The sequence below is a fragment of the Hippocampus zosterae genome, chromosome 14, assembly GCF_025434085.1.
Source record: "Hippocampus zosterae strain Florida chromosome 14, ASM2543408v3, whole genome shotgun sequence".
NCBI classification, from domain to species: Eukaryota; Metazoa; Chordata; class Actinopteri; order Syngnathiformes; family Syngnathidae; genus Hippocampus; species Hippocampus zosterae.
In genome coordinates this window covers 12,073,779-12,096,054 of record NC_067464.1, presented here as the reverse complement: position 1 = coordinate 12,096,054, position 22,276 = coordinate 12,073,779, and the positions used below count along the sequence as shown (strand labels likewise).

Sequence of the window (22,276 nt, the reverse complement as noted above, 5' to 3'; positions counted from 1 at the left end):
CTCTCTGGAGTTGACTGTTTTGTTTTGTTTTTTGCTGGCATTCCTGACTTTCTTTGAAACGCAAAGAAATTTGATTCCTAATCTACTCCTGAATTCTGTGATTGTCCGGCAACCAGCCCAGGGTGGACCCTGCGTCTCACCCCAGCAACAGGGATCGGCTCCAGTGTGAAATGAAATCAAGATTGGTCTCTAAGCGATTCTAAGTTTTGTCAATTGTGATGTCACAGTGCTCATTTACATCGTATATCCACCACCACCACAGAGAGCCTCTTGGCCCATGAGAGAGGCTGGCTGTTAAGGTCTGCTATTTTCAAGCACAGTACCACTATCACGTCAAAGGCAAAAGGTAAGCTGCAGTTTTGACACAGATTAGCATTAGCTAATAAGGTTTACCAGCATTCGCTTCAAATAACTGTCCCGTTGTAATCAATGTGTCTGCTGCATGCACCACCAGCACAAATGTACAGATCTGATTATGTTGCTTGTCTCTCATAATCCTGAGGTTCATAAATGTACTTGTCGCTCTATCTCCTGCAGATCAATTTCAGTGCTTGGCTACAGTCTGCATCCATCGGATTAGTTTGACTAATTCCCACTTGTGTGGACCTGATTGAAGCTAATGGCTGTTGGGAAGATTTGCAGCCACTCGTGTTCAACAACCAAGCGACACATTCTTCGTAATGTCTACCGGTGAGCTCCTTTTTCTAGTTGGCGTCTAATCAAGAGCAAATTGATTATATTTCCGTGAATGTGGGTGACATGACAATCATGTACAAGTGAAACATATGTGCTGTGGTGACATGACAACTAAATATAGAGCGGAAATGGAGCAGAGGAAAAGGGCACAGTGAGGACCATAAATATTCAGAGTTCAGCTACACACAGGAGGTCTCGCATGCTTGCTCACTTTTATGTGCGGCTGCACTCGTGGCACACTTCAATCGAAACAAAACAAAAAAGGAAAGTTGGAAACTTTGCGTCAGTTTCCCGTTCACAATGTCCTCTTGATGCACTTGTGGCATGACTGAATGTGTGCAAAATCCCATCCCGCAGCTCTGTGTGAAAAGAATGATGAAGAAGCAGAAGTACTTTTGTGGTTGTGGTGCATGTATGGTATGTTGACCTGCTTCTAAGGCTCCTGACTACACTTGGGACATCATTCCGGATTACCTCACACACACAACTGAAACACTCTCACACTCACTACTGAAAAAATAGTCACTCTATTTTTAAACTAATGAATTGCTCTCACATTCGACTGAAACACAACAACTATAAGACCCTTTTTGACCTCAAAATGAGTTGCTCTCAAACATTACTGAAATGCTCTCATACACACAAATGAAAAATTTTTCCCTGAAACACTACCACATGCATTTCTGAAATGCTCTCATACAAAATGCTGTAAAGGTATTCACTTCCATACACTACTGAAACACTCATGTAGAGGATGGTAATGCTCTCACTTCCTATTATTCACTCACACACACTACTGAAGCACTCTCATACACACTACTGAAAATGTATTAACTCATGCTCACTACTGTAGTGCTCTCATATATCCATTAAGAAAAGTATTCGCTGCCCCACTATTGAAACACTCTCATTCACTACAGAAAATGTTTCTCTCACACACTACTAAAATACTCTCCCACCAACACTGATGTGCTTGCATTCACATGACTGAAATGCTCTCACACACACACCACTGAAATGCTCTCGCTCACACTACTGAAACGTTCTATGCTGGCTACTGAATTTTTTTTTCACTTCACACACTACAGAAACACTCTCATTCTCGCAATAGAGAACTTATTTACTCACACAGTTAAATTCACAATGCCTTCCCTGCTGGCCTAAACACTCTCAGAAGCATTGACCTTCATTTACGATGTAGCTACATTTTGATGACTATTCCCTAACATTTAATTTGATCAAAGAAATAAAACAATGACCCGTCTTTTAAAATTCTTGGTATTCAGCTGTCAAAGGCTGACGAGAAGATAAAGGAGGAAGAAAAACAAAATAGCGCTGACCCCAAGCTCTCCATCCCCTCCTCTGTCCACATTTGCAATATCTCCATCCCCCCGAGGGAGCAGTATCCATCATGGAGACGGCAGGGCTGTTATGACACGTTGCGTGGCGCAACTCTCGTGTAAAATGCAGCCCCACGTCCCTGCCGCAAAGTGTCCATCAGAACCTTAATGCCGTTCCCAGTGAAAGTGACAGAGCCGTGCCTTGCCACATTATTAACTCCAGACATTTTTATGAGGCTTTGCAATGCACAAGAGTGCTCTGCATAAGATATGTGTCCACCGTGTGGCTGTCGATCATTGGCACCACATCACTCTTGCAGAGTGATGTGGCACTCTAAATACTAAGATAATGTTATAATTATTCACTGAAGGAAGCCAAATACTGTACGGTTGGTTGACAAATTAATCTATTTTTCCACGTCTCCTTGCGGATGATTCATATGAATGATATGCCAAGTGTTTATGGTGATAAATGGTGACATGAAACCATACGGAGCTTTGCAGAGGATACTGTAAAGGCACAACCAACTTGACAGGCTCATGACAAATGCATGGGATTTGTCTTAACTATTCATCAAATACGAATGCAGCAATTCATTTATCAGCCTTTCACTGTGTGTTATATTTACACCCAGATCTGAAGTAATGTAGCTTTTCAACAAGGTTAGAACAGAGTGCTAGCTTTTCCTTGTACACTGAACGGTCACATGAAGGTTTTCCACAAACAAATGACAGTCTGAAAGATGTATGTGTGTGTGCGTGTGTGTGTGTGTGTCTCTATATGTATTTCTAAATATATGGTACATGTTTAAAGATAATTGCTGAAACTATGTAAGTGTTGTGTTCTGTATTAAAAAAAACATGCATTTGTTTTTATTTGTTTGTTTGTAAATTACTTACATCCTTGACGTCATTATTTGTTACGATTTTTTCGAAGGAGCTCATCCACCCCCACCCAACCTGTTCCACTCAGCACAACGCACCGATGCGTAAAATCGCATCCAACCCATGATGCAACGGCAGAGGTGCAACTGCGGCCAAATCCGCGATCATCTCCAGTCGAGAGTTGACATCTTAGCGAGCCAGCAGGCTCGGAGAGTCACTTCGCCCTAAATAGGTCGCGGTCGGGATCCTTGAGGCTCTCCGGTCTGCGTCTCCGTGCGTAAAATGGAGCTGTGTGCGTGCGCTGCGCAGCGCGGCACACTTCTGTCACACACCGACGGACAAACTTGCTTTTAACGAGTGAAAGCTGCAGCGTGCATGGCGGCTTCCCCCGAAATGGTGATGTGAAGTCACAAGCGGGCAAGTCAGTTCCGCGGAGGAAGGATGCTGAGCGAGGCTGCAGGAGGACACTCAAACCAAGGTGCGAGACTACAACTATATACAGCATTGTTTCTTTCAGATGTTGACGGCCTTGAGATGCGTTGTTGTTCTTGTTAATGCCGTTTAACAAGTGTGGTGTCATCTTTAGTTAGTTTCTTTAAAGTGCGCTATCGATGCGATCAAAGGGGAGGTTAAATAAACAAATAAGAAGAGGAGAGAGATGGGCGAGAGAGGAATGTATTATTCATAACTGAGCACACACACTGGCTTAAGTGCACATCTTCTGGTGTTTGCTTAATTTTTTTGTGCGTATAGGATGGAGGTTTGTGTTCTCCAATGTGGTGTGTAATGACAGCGTGTGTTATTCTCCAAGATAAGAGAGTTTCTGTGTTGAGTGTGTGTGTGTGTGTGTGTGTGCGCGCGTGCGTGCGCGTGTGTTCACACAGATCGTTTTCCACATCATTCACGCTTGCCCAGGCGGAACATTTGCGTCTCGTCCTGTTATTATGTTGTGCACTCAGGCCACAAGCTTGGCTGCAAGCATGCCATCACACATGTAAACGCACTATAACAGTACAATAGGCACCAACGATATCTGCATCACACTCCATAGAATGTTGGGACTGCTTTTTCTCCATAAATCATATTGTGTTCTAGGCTTTGTTTCCTGTTCTACAAAAAAAAGCTCTATTCTGCACATTTCCTTGACTTAGACCCACAACAACAATGCAGCCAATTTGCTCTCCTGCAGCTACTTTAGGGGATTTACATCCTTACTTTACCGTTTAGCCATTGTGGAATTCAGGCAAGGGTGATTGCAGACAGTTCGGGGCCTCAGGGAAGAAGGACCATGTATGGAAGACCCCCCTGCGCCCCCCCCCCAAAAAAAAAACGAGATGGTGATTAAACAAAGATAACTTTCGGTCAATAGTTACTATCACTTTTTTTTTCATTTTTGTGTGCCCTGATTGATTCGTTTGCTTCATTTTATTTTCCTGTTTCTGACAACATGCTTGTTCATTCAAGAGCTACCCAAATCCCTGCATGTCATAGTCATGTGCACGGTGGTTTCCACTTGTGTTGTTGATTTCGACCAGGGGTGCCCACACTTTTTTAGCATGCAAGCTACTCACAAAATGATCTACCAATTATAAAATGGCAAAACATACATTTATTCATAAATATAAACATATTGAAGAATGCCTCTTTCAATATCTCCCCATCTTGGAATGATTTCTTGTTCTTAACAATGGTCCAGCACCCTCATACATTTTTAATCCCATAAATGTAGTTTCTAAATGAAACGATAACTCACGACCTTGCAAGGAAGGCGCCGTTGGGTGCGCATGTCTGTCTGTGTACATCAGCGTCACGCGATCTATCCACACTAGCTTTGCTAGTTATTCTTAACTAAAGTAAAAATAGTCACCTCTTTTCAGGCGTGACCAAAGTGGGGACAGGCCATAGCTGACGGACTTAATGCTTTTTAACATTCTTAACAGTTTATGCAAGTGTTAAAAGAAATAACACTAAACACTGGGTAAAGCTACGGGTGCTCAATGAGCTGAAGTTTCGTGAGGTTTACTGGCATCTTTTGTGACTTGTCCCAAGGTTCCATTGTGTACTAGTATTCCGGCAGGTGGAAATATGGTGTATATTTTATCGCATATTACACTTCTTCAGCTTTGCTCATAAAAGTGCCTCAGCGGACAAGGCAATCCAAATTCAGCGCCTGCATACGACTACTGCTTATCACTGTGGAGTTTGTTTTCCATTACACGTTGATATGAGCGTGCGTGTGCATGTGAGTGTGTGTATGGGTGTGAGAGGGAGTGAGACAAACATTGAGCAGATGGTGATTTCATTGCACAGGATGGCAAAAGTGTATGTGCTGAATGTTGACAAACAAGAAGAACCTTTATTTAGCCAAGCTATGTTCCAATTGAAAAATTTTAGAGCACACCACCCAATAAAAATGCCACAAAAAGTGTATATGCTAAAATAATGAGGATCTCATTTGAATTTACTTACAAATGGACTTACTCAGGATGAAATCTGGGCCTGTTTTGTTCAAATAGTTAACAATTATTCTGCTCTCCTTGATTTGAAGGGCAACAGAAGGATGCAAATGTTTATTGGACCTTCCGTCATCTAGTGGAAGAGTATTTCATAGTTCTGCTGTCACTACACGTAGGTGGCATAGATAGAAGGTAAATTATACATTATGTGCAGTAATTAATAACACTGGTCAACAGCAAAGTTTAATTCCAGATGGCTTGCTATGTTCTTAAACATATTTTTGATGTTGATTGATTGAAATCAGTTAAGACGATGTGATGGTGCGCTCCTACGTGGGTGTGGCTAAGGCAGTATAAGTACTGTCTAGGGATCATTTTGGAGAGGACAGAGATTCTTCAGCCATCTGGCAGAGAAAGGCTCCATGGTTGTGTGTCACTCATTCTGGCATCCATTAACTACTAGTTCAATTGCGTTTATACAGTTTTCTGGTAGTCACTGTTAGTGTGGCGAGCATTCAAGATCAAGAACGAGTTAAAGTTCCTCAGAACTATTCAAATGGTATCTGGCTCTCAGCACGGATTGAAATTCTGTTCTTGATCCCACTACTACTGTCCATTTAATGTGCATTTTAGTCCCATTTGCATTGGATGACTTAGTCTTATTTACTATTTTCCTATTCCATATTCATCACACAAACTCAAAGTTGCACCCTGTTCTATTTTGACATGACATCTTCAACTTTATCACTAAGCCTTGTCAATGTTTGTCATGTGTATTATTTCAACTTCCAGACCGACTAACTCCTCTTGGACTGTAACGGTATGAGTTGGATCACCATGGAGAGTCTCAGTGAGCTTCAGAATCCTCTTCTGGACAAAAGCAGCAAACACCAAGTCCAGGGTTACTTTGGCGACTACCCAAGCCAACAGCACCACCAGGACAGCCTCGCGGGCTACCTTGACTGCGGGAGCCATGACGAGCACAAGTCTCAACAGTTCCTGGACGCCACCTCGCTGCATCTGGCGGTGGAGGCCTTCTACAAGCCCGACTTCATTGTGTGCAAGGACGATGTGAGCCTGCACAGCAAAGACTCCAAGAGCGAGAGCTTTGAAACCACCTTCACCGAGGATAAGGACGCAGCGCCAAGTGACGACTGCACAGAGAAGCAGCTGGGCGGCACGCAAGGGGAGAAGGACATGAAGATCCAGACGGTGTCGTATGAGGTGGAGGATGAGCAGGCTCCTGATTATGAGGTCAGTCAGAGAACATAATGTCAAAACAAGAATCTGAAAACCAGTCCGTCGATTTTGTCTCGTGCTTGTCCTCTGTTGCTGTTTTCGAACCTTTATTGAGCCAAGGCACCTGTTTTACAAATCTCATGCACAACACACTGCCAAACAAAAATATCAGTATGTACAGTTTTTGTATGCTGTAGCTTTCGTATGATTTCGTTTTTAATGACCTTTCCTCAGAATGTTGTTCAGTTGTCCTACATTGACTCAGTTATTGTAGCAAAAATACCATATTGGCCCGAATATAAGACAGCCCTGATTATAAGACGACCCCCTCTTTTTCAAGACTCAAGTTTGAAAAAAGACTTTTTGAACACCAAATTAATTTTTATATAGAAAATAATTACAGTACATCTGAAACAAATGATTATAACAATATATTTGAGATCAGAAGCATGTTATTTTGCCTCATTCAAATCTTAATATCTGTATATATTTAAATATGTAAACTAAAGTGAAATCACATTCGTAAATGAATGGCTTCTGGTTTTTTAAATGTAAATTACATCATAACTTATCAGCTGCCGGTTAACCTGGCCGATCTTCGACCCACTTTTCTCCAGATTGTCACTACGTTTCTCCATTTTCTGTTATCTCTTCTATTATTTTCTTCTCTTTTCTTTCTTACCGCTATTTTTAATTTTTCTTCTTTGTGCTACAGCAATTTTTATTTTTATTTTTCAGGGGTTCACAGGGGTTCACTTTGGCCTTGGGAGTCAAGTTCAGCATTCGCTTCAATGATATCTGGCACCATCTAGCGTCGTGAATCGGTATAATGTCTAGACCCCGAATATATGACGACCCCCACTTTTTCAGTCTTATTTCAATGCAAAAAACACCGTCTTATATTCGGGCCAATACGGTCGTGAGACTCAGCAATTTTTCCCCCCTGAATCTACGCGCCAAACACATGAATGTTAGATTTAGATTTCAAATTGTCTCAGTGTGAATGGTCGTATTTCTATATATGCCGTACCAGTCCATGATGGACCCCACCTCTTGCCTAAAAGTCTGCTGGAATAAGTTCCATCTCACCCGTCGCTGTAAAAAGGCCCTACTGAATTGATTTCTCAAATAAAAAACAAAAACAATACTTGACAGAAGAAGAACAAATGTCAAAAGTAAAATAAGAACATGTTATTTTCCACAATCATTAGGGATTAAAAAATAGAAGTGCATTCACTTTAAAGATCATAGGTAGAAGTGTAATGTCAGTTCTTAATGAGACAGGATTCTTTTTTATTTTTTGAGTTCGCTGGCCGTCTCGGTTCACAGGGAGAGCAGAATACTGTGCGCAGAGTCAGTCAGTTCATTAACAATAAGTTATAAGGGGTCAGCCCAACTCTGTGCAGGCGGGCGGCCATGGGGATGTTTTGTCATTTACATTATTTTAACAACCTAAGAGACCATCCGAGCCATTTGCAATCATTTCGCATTCCCTTCTTCTCAGAAAGGTCATTTCAATGCAAGTCTTTCAAGTTCGCTGTGGATTCACTGTGCTATATAATTGCCATTCGTGGTTTCTCCGCCCGGCCTATTGTTCTTCATGATGACTAGCATGCTCTTCAAATAAAAGTCACAAAAGCAAAGCAGCAAAGTCATTTCAGATGTGCTGGCAATCTCGCACGCCGTGATCAGAGTGCTCCTATTCCTCTGGCGCATCACATAGAGATTTGGCATTGCTACAAGTAATGTGGTTTGTGCCTTGTGTGTATTAAGGGTCCCTGGAGCAGGTGGCCACTGGCTGAGGTTATTCCCTGTCAATTCAACCGAGTAAATTCTTCAGACCAAGTGTGGCTGAGTAAAAGTTGCCTTTGCGCATTCTGGTGTGTCCACTGACCTTTATCTTCACTGTGATAACTACCGTTGATAGCCAACATTTGTAGTGCAGCTCGAAAAACATGAATGGTTAGATGGTATCAGCGTATAACAGGAATGAGTAAACGTCTGTGCTGGAAGCCCAAATATTTGGTCCAATATAAATATCCATCCATTCATCCATTCTCCAAACCACTTAAACCTCACAAGGGTTGGGGGGGGGGGTGCTGGGGCCTATGCCAGCCGTCTTCGGGCACACAGAGACGAACAACCATCTGCACTCACACTCACACCTAGGGATAATTTAGAGCGCCCAATCAGCCTGCCATGCATGTTTTTGGAATGTGGGAGGAAACCGGAGTACCCGGAGAAAACCCACGCAGGCCCGAGGAGAACACGCAAACTACACACAGGAATTGTGTGTGTAAAATAATCTTATTTTCATTGCATCAATTTTCGACACCGCTTATCATGTACAGGATAACGGGGGCGTGCCGCAGCCTTTCCCAGCAGACTTCGGTCAAAAGGCGGACCATGCCCCGAACTAGTCGCCAGCCAGACGGAGAGAACACATCGAGACGAAAAATCATACACACCCAAATTCACACTGTCAATGAGTGGGAAACGATCCCGACACTGCCTGCACACAAGTCAGACGAGTGCACCATGACACCATCAACGACTTTTACTAATATATTTTCTGTATTTTATTCCAAAAATGTATGTGATCAGTGACAAGAAGATTGAGATACATCATTGAATATGAAATAAGAACTAATACAGTATATCCACGATGCGTTTTGACAAGGGAGCGGTCACATTAGCAAACAAACAAGCACAGTGGGAGTGTGTCTCCAGTCTGTGTCACTGGCCTCGAAATCACCAGTCTCTCGGTCCTTATCGAGTGCGGCTCACGAGATAAAGGTAAATTCGGGCTTCTGGGTGCCCAGTGCTTTATTCATGGGGTGTCAAATCATGAAGTGCTTATGAGCAGTCGCCGTGGTGATGGATCACAGCCGCCTGTCCAGGTGCGGCATGTTCATAAAGCAGATAACGGGGAGCCTCGTAATCTTGTCTTGGCACATGGGCAGCTGTTGGGAGACAAGTCTAGATATTTTGTGCTTCCCTTCAGTGTCCCAAATAAATAAGACTTGTATATTGGTCACAAAGGAGCTTATTTATCTTGTAGTGGAATACAAGGGGACATTTGCTATTTGCTGCCCAAAGACAGCTGGGAGAGCCTCCTGCAGGCCCCACGACCCTTAAAAGGGGAAGTCGATCAGAAAACGGATGGATGGATGGATGTGTTTTACGTATGAGTGGTGTCTTGCCAGCTCACTGAGAAAACACACAAACACGGGACGAATTTGCAAACTCCACACATGGTGTCCGCAGCCGAAATTCAAACCCATCCATCCATCCATCCATCCATCCATCTTCCGAGCCGCTTGATCCTCATTAGGGTCGCGGGGGGTGCTGGAGCCTCCCAGCTGTCTTCGGGCAGTAGGCGGGGGACACCCTGAATCGGTTGCCAGCCAATCGCAGGGCACACAGAAAAGAACAACCATTCGCACTAACACTCACACCTAGGGACAATTTAGAGTGTTCAATCAGCCAGCCACGCATGTTTTTGGAATGTGGGAGGAAACCGGAGCACCCGGACAAAACCCACGCAGGCCCGGGGAGAACATGCAAAATCCACACAGGGAGGCCGGAGCTGGAATCGAACCCGGTACCTCTGCACTGTGAAAGCCGACGTGCTAACCACTGGACGACCGGGCCGCCGAAATTCAAACCCCAAACTCAAAACTGGACGGCATGCCGAACTCCACCGTGCCCCCTCCTGCACAGTATATAAGAGCCAATGAATGAGCTGTGTCAAATAATTGTTATTTATGAAATTCGATAACAATAATCAACTCATTTACTTCAGTAAACATAAAGTAAAAACTCTTAAATGAACTTGAATAAAACGTAAAACTGAATTTTTCTTGTCACTAATATGATATCTGTTTCAATGACTTGACACAACGGGAAAAAAGACTTTTGTGCACATGAAATATTTTTTTTTAAAGTTTTTTATTAACTTGGGCTGTGCTTTTACTCGGAAGAAAAGAAAAATCACTGAAGGCAGCTTTGCTACAAGCGAAAGCGTGGCAGAATAAAACTAATAAAAGTAGAACCGACAACGGAGTCAAGACAGGAGGAGTTATAGCGCGGGCAAAAGCTCGACCGTAACGCAGGCAAAAACGATGAGGGCACAGAGTTAAAAAGTTAAATGGCCATCATTTTTATTCTTTACTCTCTTCTTTGTTTTTTACATTATGTGCAACTCTCATTTGTTGTGCAATAATGTTATTGTAACATGCATTTGTTACATATTTTGATTTATTTTTGTGCTTTGTAACACATTTATGTCAGAATTTGGGGACCTTGGGACGGATTACAGCATTTACATGAAAAATGCGTCTCGACTTCCAAAATTTTCTAGTTAAGAAATTTCATTCAATTAATTTCATAGGTGCCACTGTATCTGTTTTCAAACGTAGCGTGTGTGTCTGCAAAAATAAATGCTCCAGTTAGTACGATTACCTGAAAAATGTTTGTTCTTCATGACCTCCCACCAAATGTCTAATTCATAGGGCGATGTTGATCAATAACAGTTATTAGTTGATTGTACACCATTTGAGGATATGACCCGCCTCTATGATTATATCCTGGAAGTGTACAGTAACCACTATATTTCGCTCCCACCTTGACTCATGGCCGCAGGCAGTGGAACTAATGAAAGCTGCTCTCTACTTTCCATTGGTGCAATCCTGCATTGTTTGTGCAGAAGAGCCGAGCGAAGCAAAGGCTGCGGCCTCTTCAAAGGTCACCCGGGAATTTGCGTCTACATCCTCATTTTGCTCACCTCGCTCGGATCGATGTCTGTCCGTCACTAATTAGCCCCACTCGGTCTTTGTGAGTACGACTGACTGCACTGTATGTTGCCACAGAGGATGACGATGATGATGATGATGCACGCCAGAGAAGCAATTTAGCACATAAATGGCACTGTCCTCTGGCGGTGTAACTCTCACCTCACAGTGACGGAACAATCCGTTAATCCCCTTTATCCGTCAGCCCCCTCACGGCCAGTTGAAAGGCTCCAAATCCAGTCTGGTGTGCTAAGCACTTCCTGCGTCGGTGGTCCAGGACACGAGAGACTCTGTCATTCAGCTACATCACTTACTAGCTTGTCTTCAAGTGTCTGGCAGTGAATGGTGCTCATCACAGCATAACCCAACACACCAGATTATTTTCATATCACACCAACTACTTTGTGTGAATAGTTCATTGTATTGATTCAGATTGCATGCTGGCTTCATCCAACATAACAAAAATACATTTTCGGCTCCCTGAAGACTCTAAGTTGCCCAAAGTTGTGAATGTGAGTCCGGATATTTGTCTGTATGTGCCCTGTTTTTGACTTGATAATAACTCCACCTTATAAATACATAAAACAACATAATTACATAAAATGTAAATTTAAAAAATCAGCTGTATGTGCATCATGATTTAACACTAACATTCAATTAATTGTACTCCTCTGTATGGTGTGCCCGCCTTTGCTGTAAGGATGTAACGTTGCTACAGTCAATCAAACCACAAACAAAGAAGAATAGACTATTCTACTTCTACTATTCTGAATAGTACTTCTTCTACTGCTATCAGTAAGATGCTGCAAACACTAGTTATTTTTACTAGAGGATAAAGAATATATGTCAATGAAAAGGATTATCTTATCTGTCCACTTGTTAGTTTCTTCTTAAACTGTGACAATCAGTGCTATCAATGCTTAGCATGTAAATGTAAATCTGACTTTCCTATGGTAAAGCTGTAGTTCTTTTGAGTACACATTATGTAATTCTATTTGTTTTGTTTATTTTGACGGTAAACTTTAGTTCCTTCTGGCTTGAAGCCTGTTTTATTTTTTGTTTACCAAAGTGCTGGTCAGTGTGATGTGAGTTGAATTGATTTGCGCTCGCGAGTCAAAGCAAAAAAATAGTTCGAATTACCGATACGGTAATCAAACATCCTGTTTCTGTGTCTTCTTGCAGAGTGACAGCTCCAGTGAGATCGAGAGCGAGGACAATTTCCTGGTGCTTCCTCCTCGGGACTACTTGGGCCTGACTATCTTCTCCATGCTCTGCTGCTTCTGGCCTTTGGGCATTGTTGCCTTCTGCTACTCTCACAAGGTATAGAGATGACCTCCAGCAATGGCATGATAGCCTGCTATTGCATTTCACTTTACTGACCCACATACCTATCCTCCCGTTACGCTTGATTGATTATGTTATAGTGTGGACGGCGTTAACACTTAACAGCTAATGCTAGTGTGATGAATCGTGAGTGGTTGCGGCCATTAGTCACAACTTTGCAAATCACGGCGTATCCTGAGCGTTTCTCTCACAGTGACAATTACAATGGAGGGCATATTTTTTCATAGCTCACAAAAACACCCAAACAAACCATTCGTCACTGTCAGAGGCCTGACCTAATTGCCATGGCAACAAATGGGAGAGAGAGAGAGATTTCTTGCTTTCTCTCTGCTCACCGTAGCGCATAACACCTACTCACGCACTTGGTGGATGATGACTAACTCATTTCACTCTCTGATTTTTATTTTATTTATTTATTTGTCAGACCGGCAAGGCCGTCGCTAAGGGAGACTTCTCCAGAGCGGGAATGAGCTCCAGGAGAGCACTTTTCCTAGCTGCTCTTTCCATTACCATCGGCACAGGAATGTACGTGGGGGTGGTGGTGGCCCTCGTCGCCTACCTGTCCAAGCCTGGACATGTATAACACTGACAAATGGGAGGAGGAGGAGGACAGACTTCACCATGCCCGTGGGCTGCTGGGTGTCGAATAATAAGAGGAAGGGAAGAATGAGAAGTGATTTCAAAATTTTGGGGACCCTGAACTGATCTTGAGTTTTTGAGATGGATCCTTCCTAAAAGAAGAAATCTTTCTCAACTTCATCTATAATTGATGTATTCCCTCATCGATACAGTTGCGGTGTCAAAAATGAGCTTTTATATTGTCCAGATTGAGAAAAAAAGCACTCTATTTAGATTGTGTTTGTCTAGACAAAAACTGCTGAGCAGTGGTCATTTGTGTTTATTCTGTACTGTACACCAAATTAAATAAACAGTTTTGGCATGAATAATGAAACGAGACGACTACAAATGTCCTTCATCTTCTCCTCCTGGTACACATTTGATGTCAATGGCTAATTGTGGGGATGTGTTGTGCAAAAGTGTTTACACAATGAACAAAATGTGGCACATTAATATTAACATATTCATGAATATTAATTCTCAAAAAAGAGAGAAGCAGAGCTGGAATAAAGCTAAAAAAAATGAACTGAATACACGAGCAACTCCCTCGTGCACTTTTAACATGTTTACACATTTATACAGCACACCTTTTAAACACTTTATATAAAATATTTGAAACTTTAAAAAATGAATTGCAAGCATAAACTATTGAGAAAATTCTGTCCATATTGCAGTATTTGTACATGTCCCTTCAAGAGGAATTGGTGAGTGGTCGTGTGAGTATCTGGTGAGCTGTGGCCAACAGCAGTTTCTGCATGAGTGTGCTCTGAGTGTGTTTGTGTTTTATTTTTCACCCGATGTTCAATAAATAGATGAAAAGTGCATTGGCAACTGTGGCTCTCCTTTCCCACGTGTAAGGGCATCACAGTGTGTGTGATGTCTGTCTGTGTTTGTTATGTTTTCAGCCCCAGCTGGAGCGAAGGGCGTTTCCCTCCATCATGAGCCTTGTATTTCAGGACGCCGACTTCGGCTACTTCTTGTCGGATGATTGACCTCATTCTCTGTTGTATTCTAGACCTCTCGATATTATTCATAGTCGCTTTCATTTTTCATAGATCCTTGTTTGTAAGTATTTTCGGTTTTTAAATTTTTGATTTTGATCTTTGGTTTCGCGTTATTGGACTTTCGACATTTCCTTTGTGTATTCCCGGTGTTCCGTTGTACCTTGCTTTTGCAAGCGCTTTTTTTTATGTATTGTTTGTTCCTGGCACCTCATGACCAGCGAATTCTGTACTTTGTCGTTGCGCTTTCCTGAAAATGAATATCTTGGTTTTGAACTTTGAATATGTACCACCAGTACATGTACCACTAGTGACATGTGGACTTGCTCTAGTGCTACACAAAAGTATCATCCCACCCAAGTCCAGCGCAGTTAATTCTTGAAGAAGTATTTGTTTTTAAACATGAATTTAGTTTAGCCATATGCAATATTTATGAATTGATTCTTTATTTAAGTACCGTACAAGTGTGCAAATGGTCAAATCGATATGGTCACTGATATTAAATATGCTTTTTAGGAATAAAACTTTCCAACACAAAGCAAATTTTATGTACGGTGTGTATATATATATATGTATACATATATATATATAAAAATTCCTCATCTCACCCCTCGGGTGGTGTCCGTCCCTCATTCAGCTCGGGTCCTCTACCAGAGGCCAGGAAGCTTGAGGGTTCTGCGCAGTATCCTTGCTGTTCCCAGCACTGCACATTTCTGGACTGAGATGTCCGATGTTGTTCCCGGGATCTGTTGCAACCACTCATCTAGTTTGGGGGTCACTGCCCCGAGTGCTCCGACCACCACAGGCACGACTGTCACCTTTACCTTCCAGGCTCTCTCCAGCTCCTCTCTGAGCCCTTGGTATTTCTCGAGTTTCTCATGTTCCTTCATCCTGATGTTTCCATCACTTGGGACCGCTACATCCACTACAACGGCTTTCCTCTGCCCTTTATCTATGATCACGATATCTGGTTGGTTCGCCATTACCATCTTGTCAGTCTGGATCTGGAAGTCCCACAGGATCTTCGCTCTGTCATTCTCCACCACCTTCGGAGGTGTTTCCCATTTTGACCTTGGGGTTTCCAGTCCATACTCCGCACAGATGTTTCGGTAGACTATGCCAGCCACCTGGTTATGGCGTTCCATGTAGGCTTTCCCTGCCAGCATCTAACACCCTATAGTTATGTGTTGGATCGTCTCAGGTGCCTCTTTGCACAACCTACACCTTGGGTCTTGTCTGGTGTGGTATATCTGGGCCTCAATGACTCTGGTGCTCAGGGCCTGCTCCTGAGCAGCCAGGATGAGTGCCTCTGTGCTGTCCTTCAGGCCAGCCCTCTCGAGCCACTGATAGGACTTCTTGAGATCGGCCACTTCAGTTATGGTCCAGTGGTACATCCCGTGTAGGGGCTTGTCCTCCCATGATGGTCCCTCTTCCAGCGCCTCATCTTCTGTTCCCCATTGTCTGAGACATTCTCTCATATATATATATATATATAATATATATATACACACACACACACACACCGTACACAAAATGGCTCTGTTTTTATCCATAGTCTCACCATAATGTAATGGGTTACTCCAACCCTCCATAAAATGCTTTGGAAATTGTTGGACTGCTTTGTGGGTATCTCTGCTAACTCTGAATGTCATTATTTTTGTGAAGACATTTTTACCCTTATCTCTGGTTGCTGCAGTGGGCTCGAGACATTTTCGATGTCCATCACGCTGATATGATTTGCGATTGCAGGCGCTGCCGTCTCTTTTTCTGCATCACTCACTGTCACCGCTTGAGGTGACTTTTGCTGCCAAAGTGCCTCAGGAAAAATAACTGCTCTCCGCAGCTAGGATGTCAGGATGCACTTTCTTCCTTTCCGTCAGTTGGACTCAGATTTGCATTTTTGCACCAACTGACAGGCAGTCACAAAATTTGCCTTTGAAAGTACAACACAAAGAAAAGAATTGAAATATTTCCGAGATATCAATAACATTACTTTCTAGATACAACGAAGACACCTCACAATATTTATACTGAACATGTGTGAGATGTTTACGTAAACCTCAAATGAATTACCAAGGAGAATATATATCAGCTCTTGGCAAAAAAGTTTTTGATTTATATTTGCTGTTGTTCATGTTGCTGATGGTGTAGTGGTACACTTGCCTGACTGGTGAATGGTGATGCCGTGGGCGTGGGCATGAATGGTTGTTCATCTCTATATGTGCTCTGTGAATGACTAACGACCAGTTCGGGGATGGATGGTTGGATGGAATAATGGATCTGCTGTCGTAAAACAAGGTCTTATGACTGCTGTCTTACAAGTTGAGTTGAGTTCAGCTCTGGCTCTGTTTCTATGGTTATCTTTTTTAATCACTTAGCACCTGTATTCGATAGAATTAATGGACGTAAAGTTGTCCTATATTTACTCTTATATTACTACAAAGCAGAGTGCATCTATATTATATTCTTTGGATTGAACACTTCTCCAACACTCTCAGATTGAAATCAGATAACAATGCCTGAGGAGTGGAAATGGCTACCGACGGCGCACTCATGACGAGCTTGCACAAATGAGCTCATGAACGCCTCTAAGCACAGAAGTGCATTCTTTCTGACCAGACATCATCTTTCTGTGGACTTCATATATATATACACGTCGACCTCACAGTGTATGTATATAATTCATCACTTGAACATCAGGTAGCTTAATGCTAACATAATCATAGAGGGGCTAATTATTGTACCAAAAAAAATCTGACCTATTGCTGGGTTGCAAAAAAAAAATATCCAAATTAGAAGGGGAAAACTGCGTCTCCTTTAAACATTCAGTGAGGTTCAGTGCACCTTAAATAACAGTGTGGCTGGCCTCTGTTATATTCCGCTTGTCAGCTGCAAACAAGCGTGAAATGTGACTCGGGAGGGGGGCGAGAGTAGCGCTCACATCAGCGGGAGCTCAACGGGGCGCTGGAGTGCGCTTGTTCGGCCAGCGGAATATTTTCTCTCCCTCGGTGTTGTGGATTCAGGGGGAGGCTTCACCCACGCTTGCTCGGTTGCTCCTATTAGTCATCCACCCCCAAGTGAACACAAAACATGCAGCTGCACAGTCAGATCACAACCTCTGCAAATATATAGGAGCGGCGCAGCGGGGCCTTAAGCCTTGGTCGGATTCCAACGTTGAAAATGTGATCATCTGGTCTGGTTTTAGTCAAATGTAAGTCAATAATGTGTGAAAAGTAAAAAGTCTCAAGTTTTAATCATCTAAAAAGTGTCAAGTAATTCCAAGGTTACAACAGGAAAAAATCAAGCAAGCCAAGTCAATTCCCATCTAAATTTGCAAGCAAGTCGAATCAAGTCATGACTTGCTTCAAGCAAGTCACATGACAAGTCATACAATCTTGCTGAGGCACAACAATTTCAGTGGTGCCTTGACCTTACTTCTGTGTTTTTTATAGATTCGCCGACGACCCTTGTGAAGATGAAGCGGATCAGAAAATGGATGGATGGATGTATTTAAAGGGCAAATCAAGTCAAACATAGGGTACTTTTTAAGAATATGTTCTCCCCGTTAGTCTCATCATGGCATTCCAAGGATTGCATTTGTGCAATATGAATTCAGCGGCAAAGTCAACCCATTTTTTTCCTTCTAAGTGTGGCGGCCATTTTGCCACTTGGTGTTCACTGAAATTGACATCACAGTTCTTCAAGGCCTGAGGGCTCATGTAATGACCAACCACGGCTCACCTGTTTTCTGGGCATGGTCATGTGACTTTTGCAAGCTGAGTCCACTGTTGTGAAAATGCACATAGTAATGTCAACAAGCCAGAGTTTTGCAATTCACGTTAGTCGTGTTCCATGACAACTCAGTCCTCTTGAGCCTTTCATATGTTTTAGCCAAGCAAGTCCCAAGTCCTGAAACTGGCGACTTACTGGCATCTTACTAATACGACGCACAGTGCGACACCTGAATAATGACAGCCATTAGGGCAGAAGAGGAAAACAGTGATGAATGTGCCAAGGCAAAGTTGATAAAGAGGAAAAAGCACTCACTGGAAAGAGGTAATGAGATTAGAGCTGAGTGCTACATTTATAACGAGCACGCTGCTGTTGACTGTTCACTCGTCCGAAAGGCATTCCCTTGATTCCTGTCACTATTCAAATGAAATACCTGTCAGCCAGCCCGAGGACAACATGCGCATCAACAATACGCTTGGCTTGTTGCAAACTGCTGCACAGCTCAATTCATCGCATTGGTGGTTTTAAATTAAAACTCAGCGTGAACGCTCAAAGCCGCCAAATATCCTGATGACTTTCTTATCAAGAGAAGCGCATGACTTTTCGCAGTTGTTGGGGATATTATTAACTGTAGACCATCCATCCATTTTCCGATCTGCTTTATCCTCACATGGGTCGCTCACACTCGAACCTAGGAACAATTTTGAACATTGTAGTTACGGTTTGACTTGGACGGTTGTTATGAATTTTGAGAAACCATATAAAATTTTAATCACCTCCGCATATTACATACACAGCGCATAACAAATGGATGAATAACAAGTTTCTAAAATCAGAAGTCAAGAAAAAAGTCCGCTATTGTGGATTACATATGATAATTTGAAATGTTGGTTCAGACTTTAGCAAGCATCATGGAACTTGAGATGCTTGTTTTGCTTTCACAGGCAACATAAAATGATGTGGCGGGCCAGATCTGGCCCCCGGGCCTTGACTTTGATATCAGTGATTTAGAGTGTTCGATCAGCCTGCCAAGCATGTTTTTAGAATGTGGGAGGATACCGGAGTACCCGGAGAAAACCCACGCAGACACGGAGGAGAACATGCACATCGAGAAGCCGGAGATGGAATTGAACCTCTGCACTGTGTGTCCGACGCGCGAACCACTGGACCAACAGGTCACCATTTATTGGAATTCAACAGTTGGTGAGCACAATGGTGGGCACATTTTGGCACCACAGGGTCATAATTTAATCTTCAAACAGATGGAGTGGGTCAGTGGTTTTCAACCTACTTAAGCACCGCCATCATGACCAACTATAGTAGCGTACTAGCCCGAAGTGTATATTCAAAATAAATAAATAAATAAAAAACCTGCACCTGTGAAGGAATAATTATGTATTTTAGTAATCATACATTTGTATATTAAGAGTGAAGAATTGCTTATGCTTGCAACGAAGAATACTTACGCTCTTTGGAAAGATATGATCATACTTAACCTAATAAAGAATGCCTTGTGCATTGTGTGACAATTAGGGGACACAACCACCTTTCCGAGAATATGGTTGGAAAGAGAGTCACAACAAGAGCAAAGTCGGACGTTGATGGAGCTGTCAACGCCGGCTGCAACTTACCTGGTGTTTTTTCTTTTTTTAATGATTTAACACATGTATGTAATTTTCGCTGACGTACACACACATAGTCAAACAAATTGAATGTGTTTTCAACAGCCCTCACTCTTGAGGTTGGACACAACCATGTATTAGACTCCCAATGAGAAATAATGAGAGGGCGATCGGGAAGATCCGTGGGTGACGTGCAAAGAACTAAACCTACCACTTCTCTCCGATCCCCCTCATGTGATTGGTATCAGAATCGAGTGGCTTTATTATGAATGTCTAAGGGATAACTCTGACATACAGTTTGAACATTATCTCTGTGCTTAAATACAATCGTTGAATAATGACTCCACTAAAATGTATTGCACAAAGCATGTTTTTATAATGTGGGAAGAAAGAAACAAGCCGATTTTCAAAACCACTTTGGGGCACCGGTGCTAATCACTGGGCCACTATGTTTCCCCGTGTGGAGGAAGTCTTCCGGAAATAATCATGTATCAACAAAAAATATATCAAACCGCCTAGCTCCATACTGTGTACAATCTTTTAATTAGAATCGCTCATTCATTGCCTCACGTCCTCACATGCTGTTTGAAGCTCATCCTGTGATCATTCTCACATGCATGCAGATACATTTAATGTATATTTGATTATTCCAGAGAGACTTTCTAGGTCGGCGCCAGTGAATTCAGTAACAATGAATTGAGGACAGGAAAAAAAAACACTTACTCAGCATTCAGCTCACTAGAGTCAAATGCAGATCTAGTTAGATTCACTGGAATGGATGACTGGGAGTATGTTTGAAATTTGATTCAATATAAGCATTTGTGGAATGTGCCGCTGTCTGAGATGCACTCTTTGTAGCTATTTTTAGCCCCCTCAGAATATAGTACTTCAAAAAGTCAAATGTTTGGTCATTCGTTTGGTAATACCAAGTCAAAAATTTTGGAAAAAAATATGCATCATAAGTCAAAGAATAATTATTATAAACTTTGAGAAAAAACACTTATGTTTCTTTCTGCAGGAGTTCATTGCATATTCTTCGGCTTTTTGTTTTGGTTTTATGGAAAGATGGTATACAGGGAAAATATGACGATGGCTAACAATTTCAAACCAAGTTCAAACAATGAGCATTTTGCTTTTTCTCATATTTTTGTGCTGTGGTTTTCTTTTTGGGTACCAGCTAAGGCAGAAAAAAACTAAAACAGAAAATTTAATTTATTGTGACAGTACATGTGCAATACAAATAGTCCAATATAAATGTTCTACTTTATTTTAACAAGACCATCAGTTAGCATCTGTTTGAAATCGCTCTGCAAACACCGCCCTGTTCCCTTTTGGTTCTTTCACACTGCGGCAATGCAAACCAAACTTTAACGTCGTCGTATAAGGCTTTATCAGCCTGTATCAGGGAGTTCTGTACCACATACTCCCAAAGCACAACCCTTCTCAATTGGTACCATAGTCCCAGCTTTGTCTAGTCAAAGCTTTATGACCTTGGACACCAGCTCAAGCTTTGTTCCTTGCGACAGAGGTGACATTCTTCATCCCTCAAATCAACTTCGGTAGCCGGGGAATCGAACTGCCAAGATCCCCTGCCTCCGGCCGCAGCCCAGCTCACATTGCACCCGAGCCCTATGGTCCTTCCCTCAGGTGGTGAGCCCTCTAGGCGCCCCACCTCCAGGCCTGGCTCCAAAGGCCAGCCCCGATGACCCATGTCCGGGCAAGGGAAAACATTTCAATCGTAGGGTCTTTTGAGTTGTACTTTGTCTGGTCCGTCACCTTAGTCCAAACAACTGAGCACCTAAGATCATTGGGACACACAAACCCCTCCACTAAGGACACAGCTCGGGGAAAGGTACAGAGGACATCACCCATACATTTAGTAAAGGTTGTTTGTTTGGGCCTGGAACATATAACTGGAACTTTCCTTTGACGTCCCACAGTGACGTAATCTCTTCTGGTCCAGTGGCTCAGTTATTTCAGCTTCATCACGATGAACTCGAAGGACTTTGTACTGACACTCGCCTTGTTTGACAGACTGATTCCACATCCCTTAACAGGGGTCGGCAACCCAAAATGATGAAAGAGCCATATATGACAAAAAAAAAACAAAAACAAATATGTCTGGAGCCGCAAAAAAATAAAAGCCTTCTATAAAACATGAAACACATGCTGTATGTATGTAGGAGACTGGACTGTCTCAGATTTGTTTGTTATTCATTCCTTTGTTGTGTGTTTACAAACGCCCCCATAGAATTTATTTTGTGATTTCCTCGCTTGATTTTTTTGTTTTGGTGCATCATTTTCGCCTTTCTTAGTGTCAGTGAAGGGATCATGAATTTCCGTTTTTCGGAGGCTGTCATTGAATGCCTCTCGAGTCGAACAAGAAGAGAGAAGGCACAGAGTCGGATGCAGACGTTTCTGTGTTTGGTGAGACTGTTAAAACAAAAATAAAGTGTATGTTTTAAAAAAACAACAACACAGCTCTCCTTTTTCGGAGCTGCAATATGTATCTATATCTATTTGAGCTATATTAGCCTACTATCAAAATCT

General features: G+C 42.4%; 1 protein-coding gene across 3 annotated transcripts; it reads left to right on the top strand.

Moving 5' to 3' along the window:
* Positions 1–537: 537 nt before the first annotated feature.
* LOC127614674 (synapse differentiation-inducing gene protein 1-like) lies at positions 538–13,705 on the top strand. 3 transcript variants are annotated; one of them, XM_052086017.1, is made up of 5 exons: positions 2,986–3,101; positions 3,134–3,399; positions 6,170–6,631; positions 12,592–12,729; positions 13,178–13,705. In XM_052086017.1, exons 3-5 carry the CDS (start codon positions 6,200–6,202, stop codon positions 13,334–13,336), a joined length of 729 nt encoding a protein of 242 aa, XP_051941977.1. In that variant the 5' UTR covers positions 2,986–3,101; positions 3,134–3,399; positions 6,170–6,199; the 3' UTR covers positions 13,337–13,705. The 3 variants fall into 3 exon arrangements, with proteins under 3 accessions (XP_051941978.1, XP_051941977.1, XP_051941976.1); XM_052086018.1 differs by lacking the exons at positions 2,986–3,101; positions 3,134–3,399 and adding an exon at positions 538–690; XM_052086016.1 differs by having other exon boundaries at positions 2,993–3,399.
* The last annotated feature ends 8,571 nt before the right edge of the window (positions 13,706–22,276 follow it).

What these genes read in the sequence shown, in the direction of transcription:
- LOC127614674 (XM_052086018.1), top strand. Translation starts at nt 6,200, where the DNA reads ATGAGTTGGATCACCATGGAGAGTCTCAGTGAGCTTCAGAATCCTCTT. An exon ending in AGCAGGCTCCTGATTATGAG is followed by an intron (nt 6,632 to 12,591) that starts GTCAGTCAGAGA and finishes GTCTTCTTGCAG; the next exon opens with AGTGACAGCTCCAGTGAGAT. An exon ending in CCTTCTGCTACTCTCACAAG is followed by an intron (nt 12,730 to 13,177) that starts GTATAGAGATGA and finishes TTTATTTGTCAG; the next exon opens with ACCGGCAAGGCCGTCGCTAA.